The sequence below is a fragment of the Sus scrofa genome, chromosome 7 (genome assembly GCF_054392235.1).
Source record: "Sus scrofa isolate SSC_HxYL_T2T_F1_AM1 chromosome 7, Sscrofa_HxYL_maternal_Yorkshire_Landrace_v2.0, whole genome shotgun sequence".
NCBI classification, from domain to species: Eukaryota; Metazoa; Chordata; class Mammalia; order Artiodactyla; family Suidae; genus Sus; species Sus scrofa.
Genome location: NC_139389.1, coordinates 88,635,367 through 88,655,293, shown reverse-complemented (window position 1 = coordinate 88,655,293; position 19,927 = coordinate 88,635,367). Strand labels below are relative to the sequence as shown.

Here is a 19,927-nt window from a genome sequence, read left to right as displayed (position 1 = left end):
GTTTCATGTGAATACTTACAAACAGCCCTTGCTGTGCTGGATGGAATATGACTAGGAAATAAAAATTCATTTTAAACATTTTTTCAGACAAAATAAGTTAGTAATGCAAATCTGGCTTAATAAAAAAGAAAAAACTGTAGAATTCACACAAAGTGTATGTGTAGGGCTAGTAAATATATATATTGTTAGAGTAATTATATGACAGCATCATAAAATTATGTATATTTTGTTGGAATCAATAATTATTTCCTAATATAACAACACAGTACAAATTTTACTAATACAATGTCAGAATGAAATCTTTGAGTAGAATCATATTAAAGAATGATATCTTCTGAATGAATAAGAACATGTAGCTCTCTGCAGAACTGAAATTCAGTGAAAAGTCACATGTTGGTTTCTCAGTCTCTTCATAGCTATTTTCATGTCCTTATTTCTCAGTGTGTAGATAAGGGGGTTCAAGAGTGGAGTAAAAATTGTGTAAAACACAGAGAGGACCTTGTCCACAGAGAACCAACTAAAAGGCCACACATAAATGAAAATGCAGGGCCCAAAGAAGAGCGTGACTATCATGATATGTGCAGAGCAGGTTGAGAGTGCTTTGGATACCCCGCCGGCAGCCTGCTGTTGGACAGTGATGAGGATAACAGTGTAGGAGATCAGGAGGAGCAGAAAACAGCTCATTGACAGCAACCCACTGTCTGAGATCATAAGTACACCCAAGACATAGGTGTCCACACAGGCCAGCTTGATCACAAGAGGAAGGTCACAGAAGAAGCTGTCCACTTCATTGGGGCCACAGTAAGGTAAATTTACAGTAAAAGCTACTTGACTGATGGAGGGCACAAATCCAATGGCCCATGAAACTGATACCAGCCTGATACAAGTCTGCAGGTTCATCATGGTCATGTAATGCAAAGGTTTGCATATGGCCACATATCTGTCATATGCCATGGTAACAAGAAGTACCATCTCAGCCCCACCAACAAAGTGCAAGAAAAAGATTTGGGCCATACATCCTCCAAAGGAGATGAGTTTTCGATCACTAAGGAAGTCCCTGATCATCTTGGGGGTGGCAAATGAGGCAAGCCATATGTCCAGGAAAGAGAGATTTCCCAGCAGGAAGTACATCGGGAAGGAGTACAAGTGGGGGTCAGAAATCACAGTGACCACAATGATGAGGTTACCCAGCACAAGAGCCACATAGATCCCAGAGAAGAAAATAAAGAATAAATTTTGGAGATGTTGTGAATTGCAGAGTCCATGTAATACAAATTCTGACACCAAGGAATAATTTTGCAGGTCCATTATCTCAGGTTTCAGATTTTGTTCTAAATCTATATAAAAGAGGGAGTTCCCGTCGTGGCGCAGTGGTTAACGAATCCGACTAAGAACCATGAGGTTGCAGGTTCGGTCCCTGCCCTTGCTCAGTGGGTTAACGATCCGGCGTTGCTGTGAGCTGTGGTGTAGGTTGCAGACACGGCTCGGATCCCGCGTTGCTGTGGCTCTGGCGCAGGCCGGTGGCTACAGCTCCGATTGGACCCCTAGCCTGGGAACCTCCATATGCTGCAGGAGCGGCCCAAGAAATAGCAACAATAACAACAACAACAACAACAACAACAAAAGACAAAAGACAAAAAAAAAAAAAAATCTATATAAAAGAAAGAGATACAAGTGAAAGTTCCTGATAATTACTGAGCACATGAAAGTGATCAACTCTGATTTGAATATAATTTTTAATTTGTACAAGACAGTATAATATATAGAAGGTCAAAACCTAGTCTATACCAATATGTATATTTCCCTTTTTCAGACTTCAATGTTTTCTTAGGGGCAGCTAAACATTCTGGAAGACTCCAGCATAGGTGAAATTTGTAGGAACATTTTTTTTTTCTCCCTTAGCTAGATTTTCTTCCCATGGAAAAATATAGAATCATTCAAGTATAGAGTGTGAACCAAAAATCTTTAGCATGACTGAAAATATAAAGATTTTCTCAGTAGTACTATGTTCTTTTAATCTGTGTTAATACCATTGCTCAATGGCAATTGTCTTTAAGAATCAAACCTAGGAATTGATACTAAAGCTTAAGTAAAAAAAAAAAAAAAAAAAAGCCTTAGTCAATATAGATCTGTTGCATAGCACAGGGAACTCTGTTCAATGTTCTGTGAGAAACTATACGGGAATGGATATGTGTATATGTATGGCTGAATCACTTTGCTGTATGGAAGAAATTAACATAACATTGTAAATCGACTATACTTCAAGAAAATTAAATTTAAAAAATAGTGCCGACATGTAAAACAAGACAATTGTATATATATTATCAGGTCCTCTCTTTCCATTTACTGACACAAACACAAAAACAAATTCTGTTAAAATGATGTGATGGGTGGCCATATCTATGAACCTAAACACCAAACAACATGTTTTCTGAATCTGAGAAAAGTAGATTTCATCCCATGATGGCTAATTAAAAGGAAAAATATTCCTTTAAGCTAAAAAGTATGATCCAGGTATAAAACATATTTGGAACACTGTATAAATATAGCATAGCTGCCAGATTGTAAACTCAATTTGTATGTGTTGTTTAGTAATTTGGGGAGAGTGACATTATTGTGCTATATGTGAATTATGCAATGGCACTTATATTTTCTGGTAATGTCTTTAAGGAAAAATTGAGTTAAATAACAGCACAGATACATAGAATTTTAAAGTGTGAATCTATGCCATCAGGGAGAACAGCCCCTAGTTGTGGCCATGGGACCCTTTCCTAAACTGTGCTCTTCATCAACATCCTGGATAGGATAATATAACTATCAAGTCTATGGATAACAGAAATATGACAGAATTCACATAAAGTATTTCAAAAGGCTGGAAATTGGGCTATAATCAGCAAATTCCATATCTGAAGGGGAGAGAGAAAAGAGTGTAGACTGATACCACGCTAGCAGGAATTTAGACTAGTATTTTATTAATACACTTTATAATTTTTGCACAAAAAATGAAAAAAAAAACCCTTACGGTATAATTTGTTATAATGCTTATGATTAACTGAATGATAAGGAAGATCTGGTTCAAGAAATTCATATCTTATGCTCCAGTTGATACTCAAGCTCAAGCTACTGCTTCCCACAGAGCAATAGAGTTAGGGTTTCCCCCATGTCAAGCCTGCATGGAATCTTTTATTAGTGTACTCTATGAAGATATAATTTACCTACCATAAAATTTACTCATTTTATTTTATTTTATTTTATAATGATTTGTATTTTTTCCATTATAGCTGGTTTACAGTGTTCTGTCAATTCTCCACTGTACAGCAAGGTGACCCAGTCACACAAACTTACTCATTTTAAATGTAAAACTCAATTATTTTTAGTAAACTTATCTTCTTTTCTGATTTGCTCATTCACACACTCACTCTCTCAGACCATACCTGTATAAGACCAGCAGTTTCTCATCTTCACTTAAGTCAACATAGAAACCAATCAAAATGAAGGAAAATAAATCAAGTAACCGAAGGTTTATACAATTCTACTTATCTCACAATCTTTTATTATTACTTTTGTCATTTTTCCCTATTGGTTAGGTTTGGGATTAAAAAGCCAATGATCTAATTCTTTTGTAGATTTATTGTTTATAAACTATTTCTGAGAGCATATAGGATGAAATTTTTCAATGAAAGAGATATTTTTTCAGGACCAGAGCATAAAGTCTTTGAAATAATTTTGGGAGGAGTCATATATGAGTGACTGGTAAATTAAATGTATTTCTGAGCTTCCAGAAGAAGTAGAGTGGGATGTATAGATCCCATTATTAATTTATCATGAGAAATAAACTGATGCCTCACTCTCCTCACTAAGTTACTATATAAACCTTTTTATAAAGGCATTCAACAGAGTTCTTCATGAAAAATTTTAAAAGCTGCAGAACTTTTGTATTAGATTTTACTATTGACCCTTTATAAAATTGAAAACTATAACATGAAATAATAATTTTGTAAGGTTTTGATAGAGAAATAAAGCAACATGTTCAACATCTTAACTATTTTAATGATGTGAATAGATACAAAAATAAAATTTTTAAATCTTTAGGAATTAATGGTTACTGTATCTGTTTTACTATATTCAAACAGAACCCATCTCTACAGACTTTCATCAGAAGAATAGGGACTCAAAATTCCTTTTGTCTCATTTTATTAAAAGACTTAATTGCTACACTTTGGCATTAGAGTGGTAGTATAAACCTGAAATTAAATGCCTATGTGGACAGAATGGCTATAAGTCACAATTCAGAAACTCTTCATAGTTTATTAGATTACTCTGACATCCGTCCTAGCTTGTATATTACAGACTATAATGGCTGTACTTTTATTACTATTTTTCTCTTTATGGCCATGAAATATTTCACATGTAAACCTAAAACATAACTGTATTTAGTTCAGTGTTTTATAAAGATTAAGAAAATAAAAAGATGAAATAATCAAAAGGAAAACTCAGGGAAAAAACAACAAAATAAAAAAAAACTTTTAATGTCCCATTAAATCAAAGATGTTCCAAAATTAGATATTGGTGATAGGATACTAAAGTAAATGGAATTAAATATAAGGGGTCTAATTTCAGAGAAATTTTTATGACTTGCAAAGGCTTTTTTTAAATGACTGTTGAATTTGTAATCAGGAAAAACATGAGGATGATTTTGTATGCCGACTAATGCTACTTAAAAACAAATACAACAATGAGAAATTTAATTTTAACTAAGTTAATATGATTCTCCAATGATTTAATATACAAAATAATAGATAACAAAAGTCTCCATTTGACCTGTTTTTAGATACACATTAACTGAATATACATCAATGGATTTTTACTAACCTGGAGTTAAAACACTCAGTGCTGACATTGTAGATCCCTTGATTTGAATTTCACATCTACTATACTTGAATGAAACTTTTAAAAACATGATATTTTTTATGCAAGTGAGGATTTAATTACCTCTTTTTCCTGGCTTCTAAAAAATAATTCAGGTAAAGTGTCACTTTAAGAAGGCAGAAAACTTTGGATTTGAGTATCCCTTGGACTTCAGTTATAAGTATCTGTACCTTCTCTCCCATCAAATTAAGAATCCCTAAAAGATGCGTCATTGTTGGCAGATTACCATTATTACCATAGGCTGGGGAATAAACCATTTTCTGGTGGAAATTTTCAGTAATGACTCATGTTCATTTGCCCAGTTGACAATGGAATAAAATTTTAAAGATTTGTCAGATTATATACACATAACTGCAATTATTTTAATAATTCAAGCAAAATAATAATATATCATTTTCTGGTTTAAAGAGTATAAGATGCACCTTCCTCTTCAGTAATTGAATTATCAAGTTACATTCTAAAAACATGCTGAAAATTTTGTATGTTACTTTGATGCATCTTTGATCAAGCATAACACTTTGGAGAAGGCTCCTTCCTACTAGGAGCATCAGATTTATGTAACACAAAATATTTGCTTTCCCAAAATCAGATTCATATGGTCATGTATAATGGCCTGGTGTGTGGGTTACTTTGCAGATCACTTAGTTATTATCCCACTTACTTCCCCAAATCATTTTAAGTTAATTCAAGCTCTTGCTAACGGTTGTATGATGATTAAAAGTATCTTAGAATGTTCTAATGAATGATTATCACATTTACAACTATCCACATGACATTGAATTCCATGTTAATTGTATACATTAAATCAAATTTATAATAGATTTTCCTGCCAAGGCAGCATCTGCATGTAGTAAAAAGACTCAAGTTCCAAACTGTCATTAGATTGTGGTTGGCTAAAAGCAATGACGAAAGCTTTCTAAGTTTCTGATTCTCTACTTAAAACACAGAGCCCATAATTGCTAAAGACTGTAGAAGTAGGCTACATACATCAATGTCATTTGCTTCTGAAATGCACCCATTATGTAGGTTCAGATATATAATGCGAAGCCAAGAATTACAGAGAAGTTTGCGACAACCGACAAAAGTGAATATTTGATTTGGAGGTAGGAAGGAGTTACTAAACCTGATGATTAATTTTAAGTGTTTACCTGGAGGGTGTTTTGGATGAGACTGACATTTAAATTGGTAAACTTTGAGAAAAGCAGATTGTAACTGGACAAGGGGTCTGTGGGGCTGACATCCAGCATGTGCTCTACCCACCCAGTGAACCATATACCCTGGCAGGCCTGGGTCTGCCAAAATGGAATCGCTTTTTATTCTAACACACACACAGTTCCAGAGCTGCTGTTAGACTTGACTTGACGACTAAGGCCTAACATCCCTTTAATACAGAGAATAAATATTTACAAATCAGTAAGAAATGATAACTTGAAGAGAATAAGGAACAAAGAATATAAGAAAAATTTTCTTTAAATGATGAGAATAATAGGCCAATGGACATCATAAAATCTTACTTTAATAAACATCAAACATGAAAATTAATGTAAACCTTCATTCATATACCAAATATAGAGTAAATATAGCAAATTCTTGGTTAGTTATGATGAAAAAAGATAATGCAATAATAAAATAGCAATACAGATACCTTTTAAAATTGTACTTCACAAAATCAAATACCTCGGAATACACCTGACCAAGGAGGTAAAGGACCTATATGCCAAGAACTATAAAATTTTAATTAAAGAAATCAAAGAAGATGTAAGGAAATGGAAAGATATTCCATGTTCCTGGATTGGGAAAATCAATATTGTAAAAATGGCCATACTACCCAAAGCAATCTACAGATTCAATGCAATCCCTATCAAATGACCCATGACATTTTTCACAGAACTAGAACAAACAATCCAAACATTTATATGGAACAACAAAAGACCCAGAATCGCCAAAGCAATCCTGAGAAACAAAAACCAAGCAGGAGGCATAACTCTCCCAGACTTCAAGAAATACTACAAAGCCACAGGCATCAAAACAGTGTGGTACTGGTATCAAAACAGACAGACAGACCAATGGAACAGAATAGAGAATCCGGAAATAAACCCTGACACCTATGGTCAATTAATCTTTGACAAGGGAGGCAAGAACATAAAATGGGAAAAGGAAAGTCTATTCAGCAAGCATTGCTGGGAAACCTGGACAGCTGCATGCAAAGCAATGAAACTAGAACACACCCTCACACCATGCACAAAAATAAACTCAAAACGGCTGAAAGACTTCAATATACGACAGGACACCATCAAACTCCTAGAAGAAAACATAGGCAAAACACTCTCTGACATCAACATCATGAATATTTTCTCAAGTCAGTCTCCCAAAGCAATAGAAACTAGAGCAAAAATAAACCCATGGGACCTCATCAAACTGAAAAGCTTTGGCACAGCAAAGGAAACCAAAAAGAAAACAAAAAGACAACTTACAGAATGGGAGAAAATAGTTTCAAATGATGCAACGGACAAGGGCTTAATCTCTAGAATATATAAGCAACTTATACAACTCAACAGCAAAAAAACCAATCAATCAATGGAAAAATGGGCAAAAGACCTGAATAGACATTTCTCCAAAGAAGATATACAGATGGCCAACAAACACATGAGAAAATGCTCAACATCGCTGATTATAAGAGAAATGCAAATCAAAACTACCATGAGATACCACCTCACACCAGTCAGAATGGCCATCATTAATAAATCCACAAATAACAAGTGCTGGAGGGGCTGTGGAGAAAAGGGAACCCTCCTGCACTGCTGGTGGGAATGTAAACTGGTACAGCCACTATGGAGAACAGTTTGGAGAGACCTTAGAAATCTATACATAGAACTTCCATATGACCCCGCAATCCCACTCTTGGGCATCTATCCGGACAAAGCTCTACTTAAAAGAGACACATGCACCCGCATGTTCATTGCAGCACTATTCACAATAGCCAGGACATGGAAACAACCCAAATGTCCATCGACAGAGGATTGTATTCGGAAGTAGTGGTATATTTACACAATGGAATACTACTCAGCCATAAAAGCGAATGACATAATGCCATTTGCAGCAACATGGATGGAACTAGAGAATCTCATCCTGAGTGAAATGAGCCAGAAAGACAAAAACAAATACCATATGATGTCACTTATAACTGGAATCTAATATCCAGCACGAATGAACATCTCCTCAGAAAAGAAAATCATGGACTTGGAGAAGAGACTTGTGGTTGCCTGATGGGAGGGGGAGGGAGTGGGAGGGATCAGGAGCTTGGGCTTATCAGACACAACTTAGAATAGATTTACAAGGAGATCCTGCTGAATAGCATTGAGAACTATGTCTAGATACTCATGTTGCAACAGAAGAAAGGGTGGGGGAAAAAACTGTAACTGCAATGTATACATGTAAGGATAACCTGACCCCCTTGCTGTACAGTGGGAAAATAAAAAAAAAAAAAAAAAGCAATACAAATTTAAATAAATATGGCATCTATTGAATGTTTATGTCAGCACTATGCTGATTTTTTCAAATTATTTTCATAAAAGTCTAATGAAAAGTCTAAGAGAAACACCATCATTACTGCTTTACAAACGAGGAGACTGAGGCCTAATGTGTTAAGACAAATGAATTTTTCAGTAGCAGAGCTGGTGTTCTAACTCAGGCATTTGGACTCCAGAGTTCATATTCTTAAACTGAAGAATGCTGTCTCTCTCAGGGTTAGAAAAAAGTCAGTACAACTTTCAGCTAGACACTTTGGAAATATAGAAAAGGACCCTTTGAAAAAAGGCTAACAGGTTAAGGAACATAGGGATGCCAGATGTGGGGTGGCAGGTTGGGCTGCATACAGGATATTAAAAATCAGCCAGCACATTGACTTCTCTTCTGAGTGAAGTAGCAAGTAAGTGGTGAGTTTTGAGTAGAGGAGTGACAATAATATCATGCTTCAGATCAGATCTAACTGCTGTGATGTAAAAGCAAGAATGGAAGCTAGGAGGCCAGGTAAGTAACAATTTTCCTAAATCAGGCCAGCTGTAATGATGGCTCACATAGGAAAGTTATACTAGAAGTGAGAGGAAGTAGTCAAACTCTATGTGTCTTTTGAAATGAGAGCAAATAGAATTTCCTGAAGGTTATTATAGATTGTAACTATAATGGAGGAGTCAGACATGATTCCAAATATTGTAATCTAAGAAACTAGAAGAATAAATTTACTGCTAAATAAGATTGTGAAAGCTGTATTTATAGACAGTTTGGGAGGGAGAGTAAGAGGGTAATTGTGAACATATTAACTTTGAAATGCTAACTTTGAATCAAAATGAGGAGGTTGAATAGTCTCTTGAATATGTAAGTCTGGAGTTCTGAAGTCTGAACTACATATGTAAATTTGGAGATTTTCACAGTGTAGCAGATTTTGTCAATACCTAGGTCTTCTCAGTAGTTACCATTTATTTACAAGTTATCATGAGTCCAAAGGCAGGCACTTGCCACTCTTCATCAATAGCTCTCTTTGGATAAATTTGCTCTACCTACACATCAAGGAAGGGAGGGTCAGGGAATCGATGCCCCTGAAAGCAATCTCTAACTAGTGCCAATAAATACCCCAGTTCCGTCTCTCCAAAGACTAAGTAATTTCTAGACACATGTTCTGAACTGTCTTCCAGAACTCCATGGTAGGATTAAGCTTCAGTTGCCTACAATGGCTGATTGCCAGATGACGTACTCTCACTGGCTTCTATTCCTCCTTCACCTCACTTCCTCACTCTAGGAGGAAATAACCCCCTTTAAAAAAAAATTTTTTTTTTTTTTGCTAGACTCACCTCCCCCTAGTAAAACTATATATACTCATACACATAGGATCATGTGTCTCTGAGATACAAATCCTAACTGAGAGATTTCTGGATAAATGCAAAACAGGACAATTACTACTAGAAGTAGTGCCCCCTTTTATTTAACTTAAAGTATAGTTGATTTACAGTGTTTCTTTAATTTCTGTTATGCAGCAAAGTGACCCAATCACACACAGTTCCCTCTTAAAGAGCAACTTCTCAGAAGGGAATTTTGAAATTGAATCACTCACAGTCCCAAAGGCAACAGGCCCCATTGGTGGTGGTGAGATGAGGATAACCTCTGGAATACTGTAGTATCAAAATCACTAGGACTCTCACCTCTGATTATTTAAGTTGGGCTAGAGGTAGAAGATTATTAAATAATTCTAGAATTAGAGAGATAAAGGACCACAATACTCTGAAAGAACTAGGGAGTGGCTGATTGTTTTGAACTAGTATCAAAGTGATGACAGGGGAGTTCCCATTGTGGCGCAGTGGTTAACGAATCCGACTAGGAACCATGAGGTTGCAGGTTCGATCCCTGGCCTTGCTCAGTGGGTTAACGATCTGGCATTGCCATGAGCTGTGGTGTGGGTTGCAGACACGTCTTGGATCTCACGTTGCTGTGGCTCTGGCGTAGGCCGGTGGCTGCAGCTCCGATTTGACCCCTAGCCTGGGAACCTCCATATGCCACAGGAGCAGCCCTAGAAAAGACAAAAAAAAAAAAAAAAAAGTGATGACAGAGGAAATTAATAGGCTCAGATTAGCCATTTATCATTTCGGCGAAAAATAGTTGGCACCGTGACAGAATATAAAGAGATCCCCATAGTGTACGGTCATGGGGAAGGCTGGGATTAAAATTAGGACAAATATCAATTGTGAAAATAGCATAGTTATAAATAAGGCCTAATTTACAGCTGTGGCAATAATTTGATAATGAAGTCATGACTCTGGAAGAGGAAACATTAGGACCTAGTATCTAATATGAGAATATCTGGAAGCATACATTTGAAAACCTTTAATTCCCAGGATCCTTTGAACATCTGGGCCAGCAAAAGAGCCTTCCTCCTTTTTTTCTGGAAGACAGCAACCGCACTTTGCCTGGAGAAAATGCAAAAGCCCAAATGGCTGTGTATGTCTGGCAAGACAATATTGTTCACCTCATGATTTGCCCTGCTTCACCTCACTACTTGTAGACAAATTACTAAGATGTAGTCACATAATATTAAGAAAAGAGGAGTGCTGAGCCTGCTCTGAAATGAAAGGAAAAAATTCACCAAAGGAGCTTTATGAGCTGGTTAATATGCAGTGGTAGAAATCAAGAGGGCACGCTTATGAATGGATATTGAGGGTTTGGACATTGTGTGGGGGTGAAATGCAGTCTAAACAAGAGAGAATTAATCAATGTGGATGCACTTTCCTATTATTTAGGATTTTATACTTGGAAATCTGGGGAAAATGATGGTCCAGAATAAATGAGGTAATATTCTAGAACTGCCTTGATCTATTATTAATGAAGAGGTCAAAGACAGAGTTTGGCACAATCAAGTGGGTTTAGTTTATAATACCAGTGAGCCCATCAGCTGACAATGTTCTAGAAGAGGGACCAGAGTATTTCACTAAAGATTTAAATAATGGACTTAATCCCTTCATATATTTTATTTCTAGTTGTGCCTTTTCTTTCCTTTTTATTACTCAGTTAATTTTTATTACATTTATAGTTGTACAATGATCATCACAACCCAATTTTACAGCATTTCCATCCCAGACCCCCAGCACATCCCCAACCCTAACCTGTCTCATTTGGAAGCCATAAGTTTTTCAATGTCTGTGGGTCAATATCTGTTCTGCAAAGAAGTCCATTGTGTCCTTTTTTTAGATTCCACATGTCAGTGATAGCAGTTGATGTTGGTGTCCCAGTGTCTGAATGCTTCACTTAGCATGATAATTTCTAGGTCCATCCATGCTGCTAAAAATGCTGGTATTTCATTCCTTTTATTGGCTGAGTAATATTCCATTATGCATATGTACCACATCTTCTTGATCCACTCCTCTGTCAATGGACATTTAGGTTGTTTCCATGTCTTAGCTATTGTATATAGTGCTGCAATGAACACTGGAATCCATGCATCTTTTTGAGTCATGGTCTTCTTTGGATAGATGCCCAGGAATGGGATTGCTGGATCTAGTGGTAGTTCTATTTTTAATTTTCTGAGGAATCTCCATACTGTTTTCCACAGTGGTTGCACAAATATACATTCCCACCAACAGTGGAATAGGGTTCCTTTTTCTCCACACCCTCTCAAGCATTTATTGTTTGTTGACTTTTTGATGATGGCCATTCTGGCTGCCGTAAGGTGGTACCTCATCGTGGTTTTGATTTCTCTGATAATTAGCAATGTTGAAGATCTTTTCATGTGTTTTTTGGCTATCCATAAGTCTTCTTTGGAGAATTGTCTGTTTAGGTCTTCTGCCCATTTTTTGATGGGGTTGTTTGCTGTTTTGGTATTGAGTGGTAGGAGGTGTTTATAAATTTTGGAGATTAATCCCTTGTCAGTTGATTCACTTGCGAAGATTTTCTCCCATTCTGTGGGTTGTCTTTTCATTTTGTTTAGGGTTTCCTTGGCTGTGCAGAAAGTTTTAAGTCCCATTTATTTATTTTTATATATTTTTTGTCTTTTTGCTATTTCTTTGGGCTGCTCCCGCGGCATATGGAGGTTCCCAGGCTAGGGGTCAAATCGGAGCTGTAGCCACCGGCCTATGCCAGGGCCACAGCAACGCGGGATCCGAGCCACGTCTGCAACCTACACCACAGCTCACAGCAACACCGGATCATTAACCCACTGAGCAAGGGCAGGGACCGAACCCCCAACCTCATGGTTCCTAGTGGGATTCATTAACCACTGCGCCACGACGGGAACTCCATAAGTCCCATTTATTTATTTTTGTTTTTACTGTTATTACTCTCAGAGGTGGATCTGAGAAGATATTGCTGTTGTTTATGTCAGAGAGTGTTTGGCCTATGTTTTCCTCTAAGGGTTTTATAGCATCTGGTCTTATACTATAGGTCTTTAATCTATTTTGAGTTTATTTTTGTGTATGGTGTTAGGAAGAGTTCTAATTTCATTCTTTTACATGTGGCTGTCCAATTTTCCCAGCACCTTAATGAAAGGGCTGTCATTTTTCCATTGTATATTCTTGACTCCTTTGTCATAGATTAGTTGGCTGTAGGAGCGTGGGTTGAATTCTGGGCTTTCTATCCTGTTCCCCTGATCTATGTTTCTGTCTTTGTGCCAGTACCATATGGTTTTGATGACTATAGCTTTGTAGCATAGTCTTAAGTCAGGGAGCCTGATTCCTCCAGCTCCGTTTTTCTTTCTCAGGATGGCTCTAGCTATTCTGGGTCTTTTGTGCTTCCAAACAAACTTTAAAATATTGTGTTCAAGTTCTGTGAAAAATGTTCTTGGTAATTTGATAGGGATTGCACTGAATCTGTAGATTGCCTTTGGTAGTATAGTCATTTTGATAATATCAATTCTTTTAATCCAAGAGCATGGTATGTCTTTCCATCTGTTGGTGTCATCTTTGATTTCTTTCATCAGCATCTTATAGTTTTCAGAGTACAGGTCTTTTGTCTCTTTAGGTAAGTTTAAAACTATCACTGTCTGCAGATGACATGATACTATACCTAGAAAATCCTAAAGACTCTACCAGAAAAGTGTTAGAGCTCATCAATGAATTTGGCAACGTCACAGGGTACAAAATTAATACACAGAACTTGACTACATTTCTATATACTAACAACGAAAGATCAGAGAAATTAGGCAAACAATCCCATTTACCATTGCATCAGATGAATAAAATACTTAGGAATAAATCTACCTAAAGAGAAAAAAGACCTACTATTGTCTTTTTCCCTTGAAGAAGATCCTTTATCATTTCTGGTAAGGCCTATTTAGTGGTAATGAACTGCTTTGGTTTTGCCTTGTCTGGGAAACTCTTGATCTCTTCAATTCTGAATGATAATCTTGAGGATAGAGTATTTTAGGTTGTTAATTTTTTTCCTTCAGCACATTAAATATATCCCTTCTGGACCATAAGTTCCTGATGAAAAATTAGCTGATGGTCTTATGGGGTTAGTCTTTTGTGATTTAGTTGTTTTTCTCCTCCTGCGTTTAAGATTATTTTGTCAACTGTCCTCAGGAAACATTTCTAAGACTACTCTTTGAAGACTTTTACTGCTTCTTCTGTCATGAAACTTTTTTCTCAAAACTCTTTACAGTTGATCTCCATGACTTAAAAAAAAAAGCTACCCTAGCCTATAAAATAAATTCTTTGGCCAAATCTGTATGTGTTCTAAGTTACTAAAGAACACTAACACTTTTCATACAGCAGCTACTTCCTTAATGCTCACTTGTCTTTTCTACCTCTGCTGCTTTCTTTAGGATTCCCAGGCTTCCATGCACACTCTGGTTATCTGACTACTGCAGGCCATAGCTGCTTATATCAGAAATATGATCTCATATTTCTAAAGATTAAAAGAAAATAAAACCTCTAACAGTGTCTGTTAAATTATAGTATTAGTAAACATGTGTTTCGGTGGAAATGTCTAAGCAATAGTTTCAAAATCAGGGATCATATTTTGTCAAACCTACTCTATTACATAACACAATAATGACTAGTGCAACCTAGATACTTACTAAACATTTTTTGAAAATGGCATTTATTTCAGTGCATAGTGCAAAAATTGTTCTTGATGTGCATATAGTTCTTGATATACATAGATACGTACAGGTAAAAAGAGATCAATATATATAACACGGACACATAAATTGGGATTTCTATAGGTAACCTGCAACTATTCTGGTTACCAAAGTATAATTTTTGCTATAAGCATCTCTCTTCTATTTTTTTCTCCCTTCTTCTAATCCACTGTCACTATTGTCTTCTTAAATATATTAACTGACCATTTCATTGCCACACTAAACTGGAAAAGGTTAAGACATAATTGATTCCCCTTAAATCTTTAAATTTTCATCATGTGATTATGTTATTAATTGATTAAAACAAATCTTTCCTGAGAACCTATTATATGTCAGAGACTGTGCAATAATCCAGTGGGAATAAAAATAAATGACACATCATCCCAAGTCTCAAGGGGTAATTTGATAGTGGTATTTAACAAAAAAAATGCAATAAAAAGTTAAGCTTTTAATGATAATGCCGTGAAGCATGGAGAGTGGGTACAAATAAAAGAGGGTGTTAATTCTAAACTAAGAGGTCAGGTTTAGAAAATATCATTGAGGACATAGAATCAACTGCTCAACTTCTTAAAAACTGCTATACATTGAGTGTTTAACATTAGCTACAGGCTATGCCAGTGTGAGATTGATGGAGTCAGTGAAGTCAGTGAAAGACTTTAATGAAGAGGAATTTTCTCTAGTGTGACTGATAACAAATTCACTCAATATTAGTATTTAATTAATGTTCTCTCATCAACACTACGTGGTTTCAATATTTCTTTTATGGATGGGTCTTGCTAAGAACAAACAACATTCACATCAACTTGTTACACACTAAGAAAACTTATTTTGTTTATTAATGTATTGAGCAATCATTTAATTCCTACTCTATGGCAGATTTTTCTAGATATTATGATTGATCAGTGTTTTCGTTGGGGTAATTTCAAAAAGTTTAGTGTTTTAGCTTGGAGTTATTTCTATAAAGACATTTTTGCTCTACTACTTTGTATATCTGCACTAGGTATTCTCTGAGGACAAATATTGAGATGAGTAATTTTTTTTAATAATGAAAAGGACCCCAAACCCCACAATGAAATTAGAAATGAGCTGCCTTAGTGCATGCCGAGCTCTCATTTCAGTGGAGAGTTCCTTTTTCCTCAGATGGCAGAGCCAGAGTGCTGCACCCAGATGTTGTCTCCGCCTACAGCATGCACTTCCTATTGATTCCTTCTTGCAGCCACCCACAACGGAGAATCCTAGCTTTGTGATTAAACATGGGAGTCCTAGATCAGCTCTGCTCCTGATTTGCTGGTTATTTTTTGGACGTTGCTTAACCTCCCTGTGTCTCACCTTAGGTGTGCCAGATGCTGGTCTAGGTGCTGGTGACATAGACACGGTTCTCATCCAGACCATGATCAATGGTGTGACTGCTTGGGGGAACTTTCAGGCAGAGTTGAGAGCACAGTGGAGCTGAGTGAAGAGACAGCCAGCAGAGACTGAGTTCTCAGAAGAGGTGACAGCTCAGAGAGCCACTGCTGAATGTCCTCCCAAGGGAAAGTAGAGGCAGGTAGTGGAGCAGACTTCCTGCCTCTCAGACCCTCCTCTGCCCTAGCTCTCCTCCACATTGGCCTCTCTCATTTAGACTGAACCAAAAGCCTTCCTAGGAAGGGCTGATACAGAAGGGGACTCCCCAGGCCAGTCCCCAAGAGGACATCTTAAAATCTTCCCAGGGGCTAGCTGGTGGCTGAACTGGGACTGGCACCTGGTCAGGCTTGGTGTTGCACAGGGGAAAGGGGGTGCCTTAAGGCTTAGTGATAAGTCCATCCACATGGACCTTAAGGGACAGCTGCCGCTTTCTGAGAACCGGTGAGGGAGGAAGAGGAACTGCTTGGTAGTAGTGTGTGCATAAACTTAATTTCATTAAACAATGCCAAAATTCTCTCCAAAGTGGTTTTCCCTCCCACTAACACTACTCGATACTCCATCAATTCACATCATTCAACATTAGATTCTTATTGTTAATTTGAAGGTGCAAATTTTTATTTAGCTTATTTTTTTTCCCTTGTACAAGAAGTCAGTTTTGTTGGTCATATTAATTTCCTAGGGCTACCCTAACAAATTACCACAAGCATCATGGCTTCTAACAACAGAAATATATTGTCCCATATCCTGGAGGCTCCTGCCTCATAACAGAGGCAGTGGTCTGAAGTCAAGGTGTCAGCAGGGCCATGTTCCCTCCGAAGGCTCCAAGGAAGGATCCTGCCCTGACTTCTCCAGCTTCTGGCAGCCTGAGATGTACCTGGGCTTGTGGCTGCATAACTCCAATTTCTCCTTACCTGTGTCTTCACATGGCTCTTGTCTGATATCTGTGTGTCCTTTTCTCTTTCCTTTGGGCACTCTCATTGGTTTTGGGGACCACTCTAATCTAGTATGATCTCATTTAGATCCTTATCTTAATTACATCTTCAAGTACTGTATTTCCAAGTAAGGTCACATTCTGAAATTCCAGATGGACATGAATTTGTCGGGATGCTATTCTACCCACTACACTTCTTTTAAATTTCTATGGCTAAAATTATAAATTCTTTGCTGTTTTGTGTTTAGCTTTTTATAATAACACTATATGTAAATTTCATCATATTTATCATATGTAGTTGTTTCCAAAACTCCAATACATGTGAGCAGGTGAGTCTTAAGAGTTGTAGTGTTCTATATCACTTTTCCCCACATTCAGCATCTATTTATTACTTCCCAACAGCATCTGTAAATATTGGACATAAAAGTATTCTGCTTAATTCTGATTTCCAAGGTGGCTTAGCTTGCTCCACAAAGGTCCCAGAGAGGTCTGCTGGTTCCTCAGGGTCCACACCTCTGCTACAGTAAACATGGGCCTTATCAGGCTTGCAGCTGAGTGGATGGCTAATCTTTTTTTTTTTTTTTTTTGCCTTTTTGCCTTTTTGTCTTTTTTTCCTTTTTAGGCTGCACCCATGGCATATGGAGGTTCCCAGGCTAGAGTTCCAATCAGAGCTGTAGCCGCTGGCTTACGCCATAGCCACAGCAACGCTGGATCCTTAACCCACTGAGCGAGGTCAAGGATCGAACCACAACCTCATGGTTCCTAGTCAGATTCTTTTCCACTGTGCCATGACAGGAACTCCACTAATCTCTATCTTGAGCCTTCTATAACTGCATCCCTCCTTGAGAAACTTATTGGAGAAAGTATTCAATTCTTTCATTGGAAGAACATATCACTTTTTGTTGTGAATGTATAAAAGCAATAAATTACATTATTTGTCCATGGACTCAGATTCCCTCTGTTATGATTTAAACTCTTTCTGGATTTTGGGAAGTGTGGTTTCCAAAATTTGAGTAACACTATTAGAAGCAGCATAAGAATGATAAAGAAGTGCATAGCTTCAAAAAACAGATTGAGTTTGTATCTCACTTTTTTTTTTTACTTGCTAGATGTGGAAACTTAGGTAAAATTATAAAGCCCCTTTTCCTCAGTTCACTTACACAATAAGAATGGGGATTAAAAACAGCAACTAGCTAACAACACTGAGATACTCAAAGACTTTACTAGACAAGCTAGTTATTTACTTAATTTCATACAATTTTATCAATTTTCCAAAATCTTTATTTTGAATACAGGCAGAAGAATTGCTTTCCAACACTCTTGAGTAGACTCAATTCTTTTTGAGACATAGCAACCTATCTGACCAGTTATGAACAAAATATAATCATTTGGGAGAACAATTCTGAACAAAGGGTTATGATCTTGCAAATTAAGATAATGACATGTATTGCATGTATTTAATTCCTCCTGAAATTTGGAAGGCTCATCCATGCTTTCAGCGGCCTTAAAGACTTAGCTTTTTAAATCTATGGTAGGAAAAATCATAAACAATTATTTTGACATTAGAAAATTTCTTGTTACCTGCCTGCCTTGCTTTTTTCAGAATAGTTTAATTCCTAGTGGTGACTTACAGTTTGTGATGTCCACTGGAATTCTGGACTCAGCTGATAGGTACTAGAGTAAGGAAAGCTCTTAAAATAATGTTAAAATTTGTCTGTGAAGATGGATATTTTAGTAATAAGCTTGACTGCCTCTTTAGAAGGCATGGGATTTAGGACAACATCTAGATTGCCTTTTGAGGAAATCAGAAAGCCCATTATTGTAAATTCTCCATATCCTTGTGGCATATGGAGGTTCCCAGGCTAGGGGTCGAATTGGAGCTGAGACCCGAGCTGAGTCTGCAACCTACACCACAGGTCAGCTCACGGCAATGCCAGATCCCTAACCCACTAAGTGAGGCCATGGATTGAACCTGTGTTCTCATGGATACTAGTCAGATTCGTTAACCTCTGAGCCACGATGGGAAGTCCCATAAATTCTCCTTTCTAATTCCTGGTTTCTTATTTAAACTAGGAAAGAAACACAGGAGACTGCAGTCACTAGGTGGCATGCAAGCTCCTTGTAAACTTGTTTCAGTTTTTGCTAGGAGTTATAACTTTCAATTTATGTATGTATGTATGTGTGTATGTATTTTTACTTGATTTAAAATGTTCTGTCAGTTTCTTCTGTATAGCAAAGTGATCCAGTTATACACATATTCATTCTTTTTCTCACATTATGCTCCATCATGTTCATCAAGAGTGACTGGATATAGTAATCTGTGCTATGCAATAGATTCTCATTGCTTATCCTCTCGAATGGACACAGTAGTTTGCATCTACTAACTCCAAACTCCCAGTGCATCCCATTCCCTCCCCAACCCTTGGCAACCACAAATCTGTTCTCTATGTCTATGAGTTGGTTTCTTTTCTATAGATAGAATCATTTGTGCATATATTAGATCCCAGATATAAGTGATATCATATGGTATTTGTCTTTCTCTTTCTGACTTCACTTAGTATGTGAATCTCTAGTTCCATCCATTTTGCTGAAAATGGCATTATTTTGTTCTTTTTATGGCTGAGTTGTATTCCTTTGTGTTTATCTACCACTTCTTTTTAATCCATTCATCTGCTGATGGACATTTAGGTTGTTTCTATGTCTTGGCTATTGTGAATAGTGCTGCAATGGGGTGAATGTATTTTTTTCAATGAAATTTTTGATCTGGATGTATGCCCAGGAGTGGGACTGATGGATCATATGGTAGTTCTACATCTACTTTTCTAAGGTGCCTCCATACTGTTTTCCATAGTGGTGGTACCAATTTACATTTCCACCAACAGTGTAGGAAGGTTCCCTTTTCTCCACACTTTCTCCAGCATTTGTTACTAGTAGACTTATTAATGATAGCCATTCTGATGGGTGGGAGGTGGTATTTTACAGCGGTTTTGATTTGCATTTCTCTAGCAATTAGTGATGTTGAACACTTTTTCACATGCCTGTTG

General features: G+C 37.0%; 1 protein-coding gene and 1 long non-coding RNA gene across 2 annotated transcripts in view; both read right to left on the bottom strand.

The window, feature by feature from the left end:
- The window catches only part of LOC146401740 (uncharacterized), a 269,339-nt gene that overhangs the window by 191,405 nt on the left and 58,007 nt on the right, over positions 1-19,927 (bottom strand). The gene's annotated exons all lie outside the window — the stretch shown is intronic.
- Positions 376-1,335, bottom strand: LOC110258185 (olfactory receptor 4K14-like). The gene has a single exon (XM_021081361.2). It carries the CDS (start codon positions 1,306-1,308, stop codon positions 376-378), a length of 933 nt encoding a protein of 310 aa, XP_020937020.2. The 5' UTR covers positions 1,309-1,335.

Coding starts and splice junctions, on each gene's coding strand:
- LOC110258185 (XM_021081361.2), bottom strand. CDS start 1,308: ATGGACCTGCAAAATTATTCCTTGGTGTCAGAATTTGTATTACATGGA.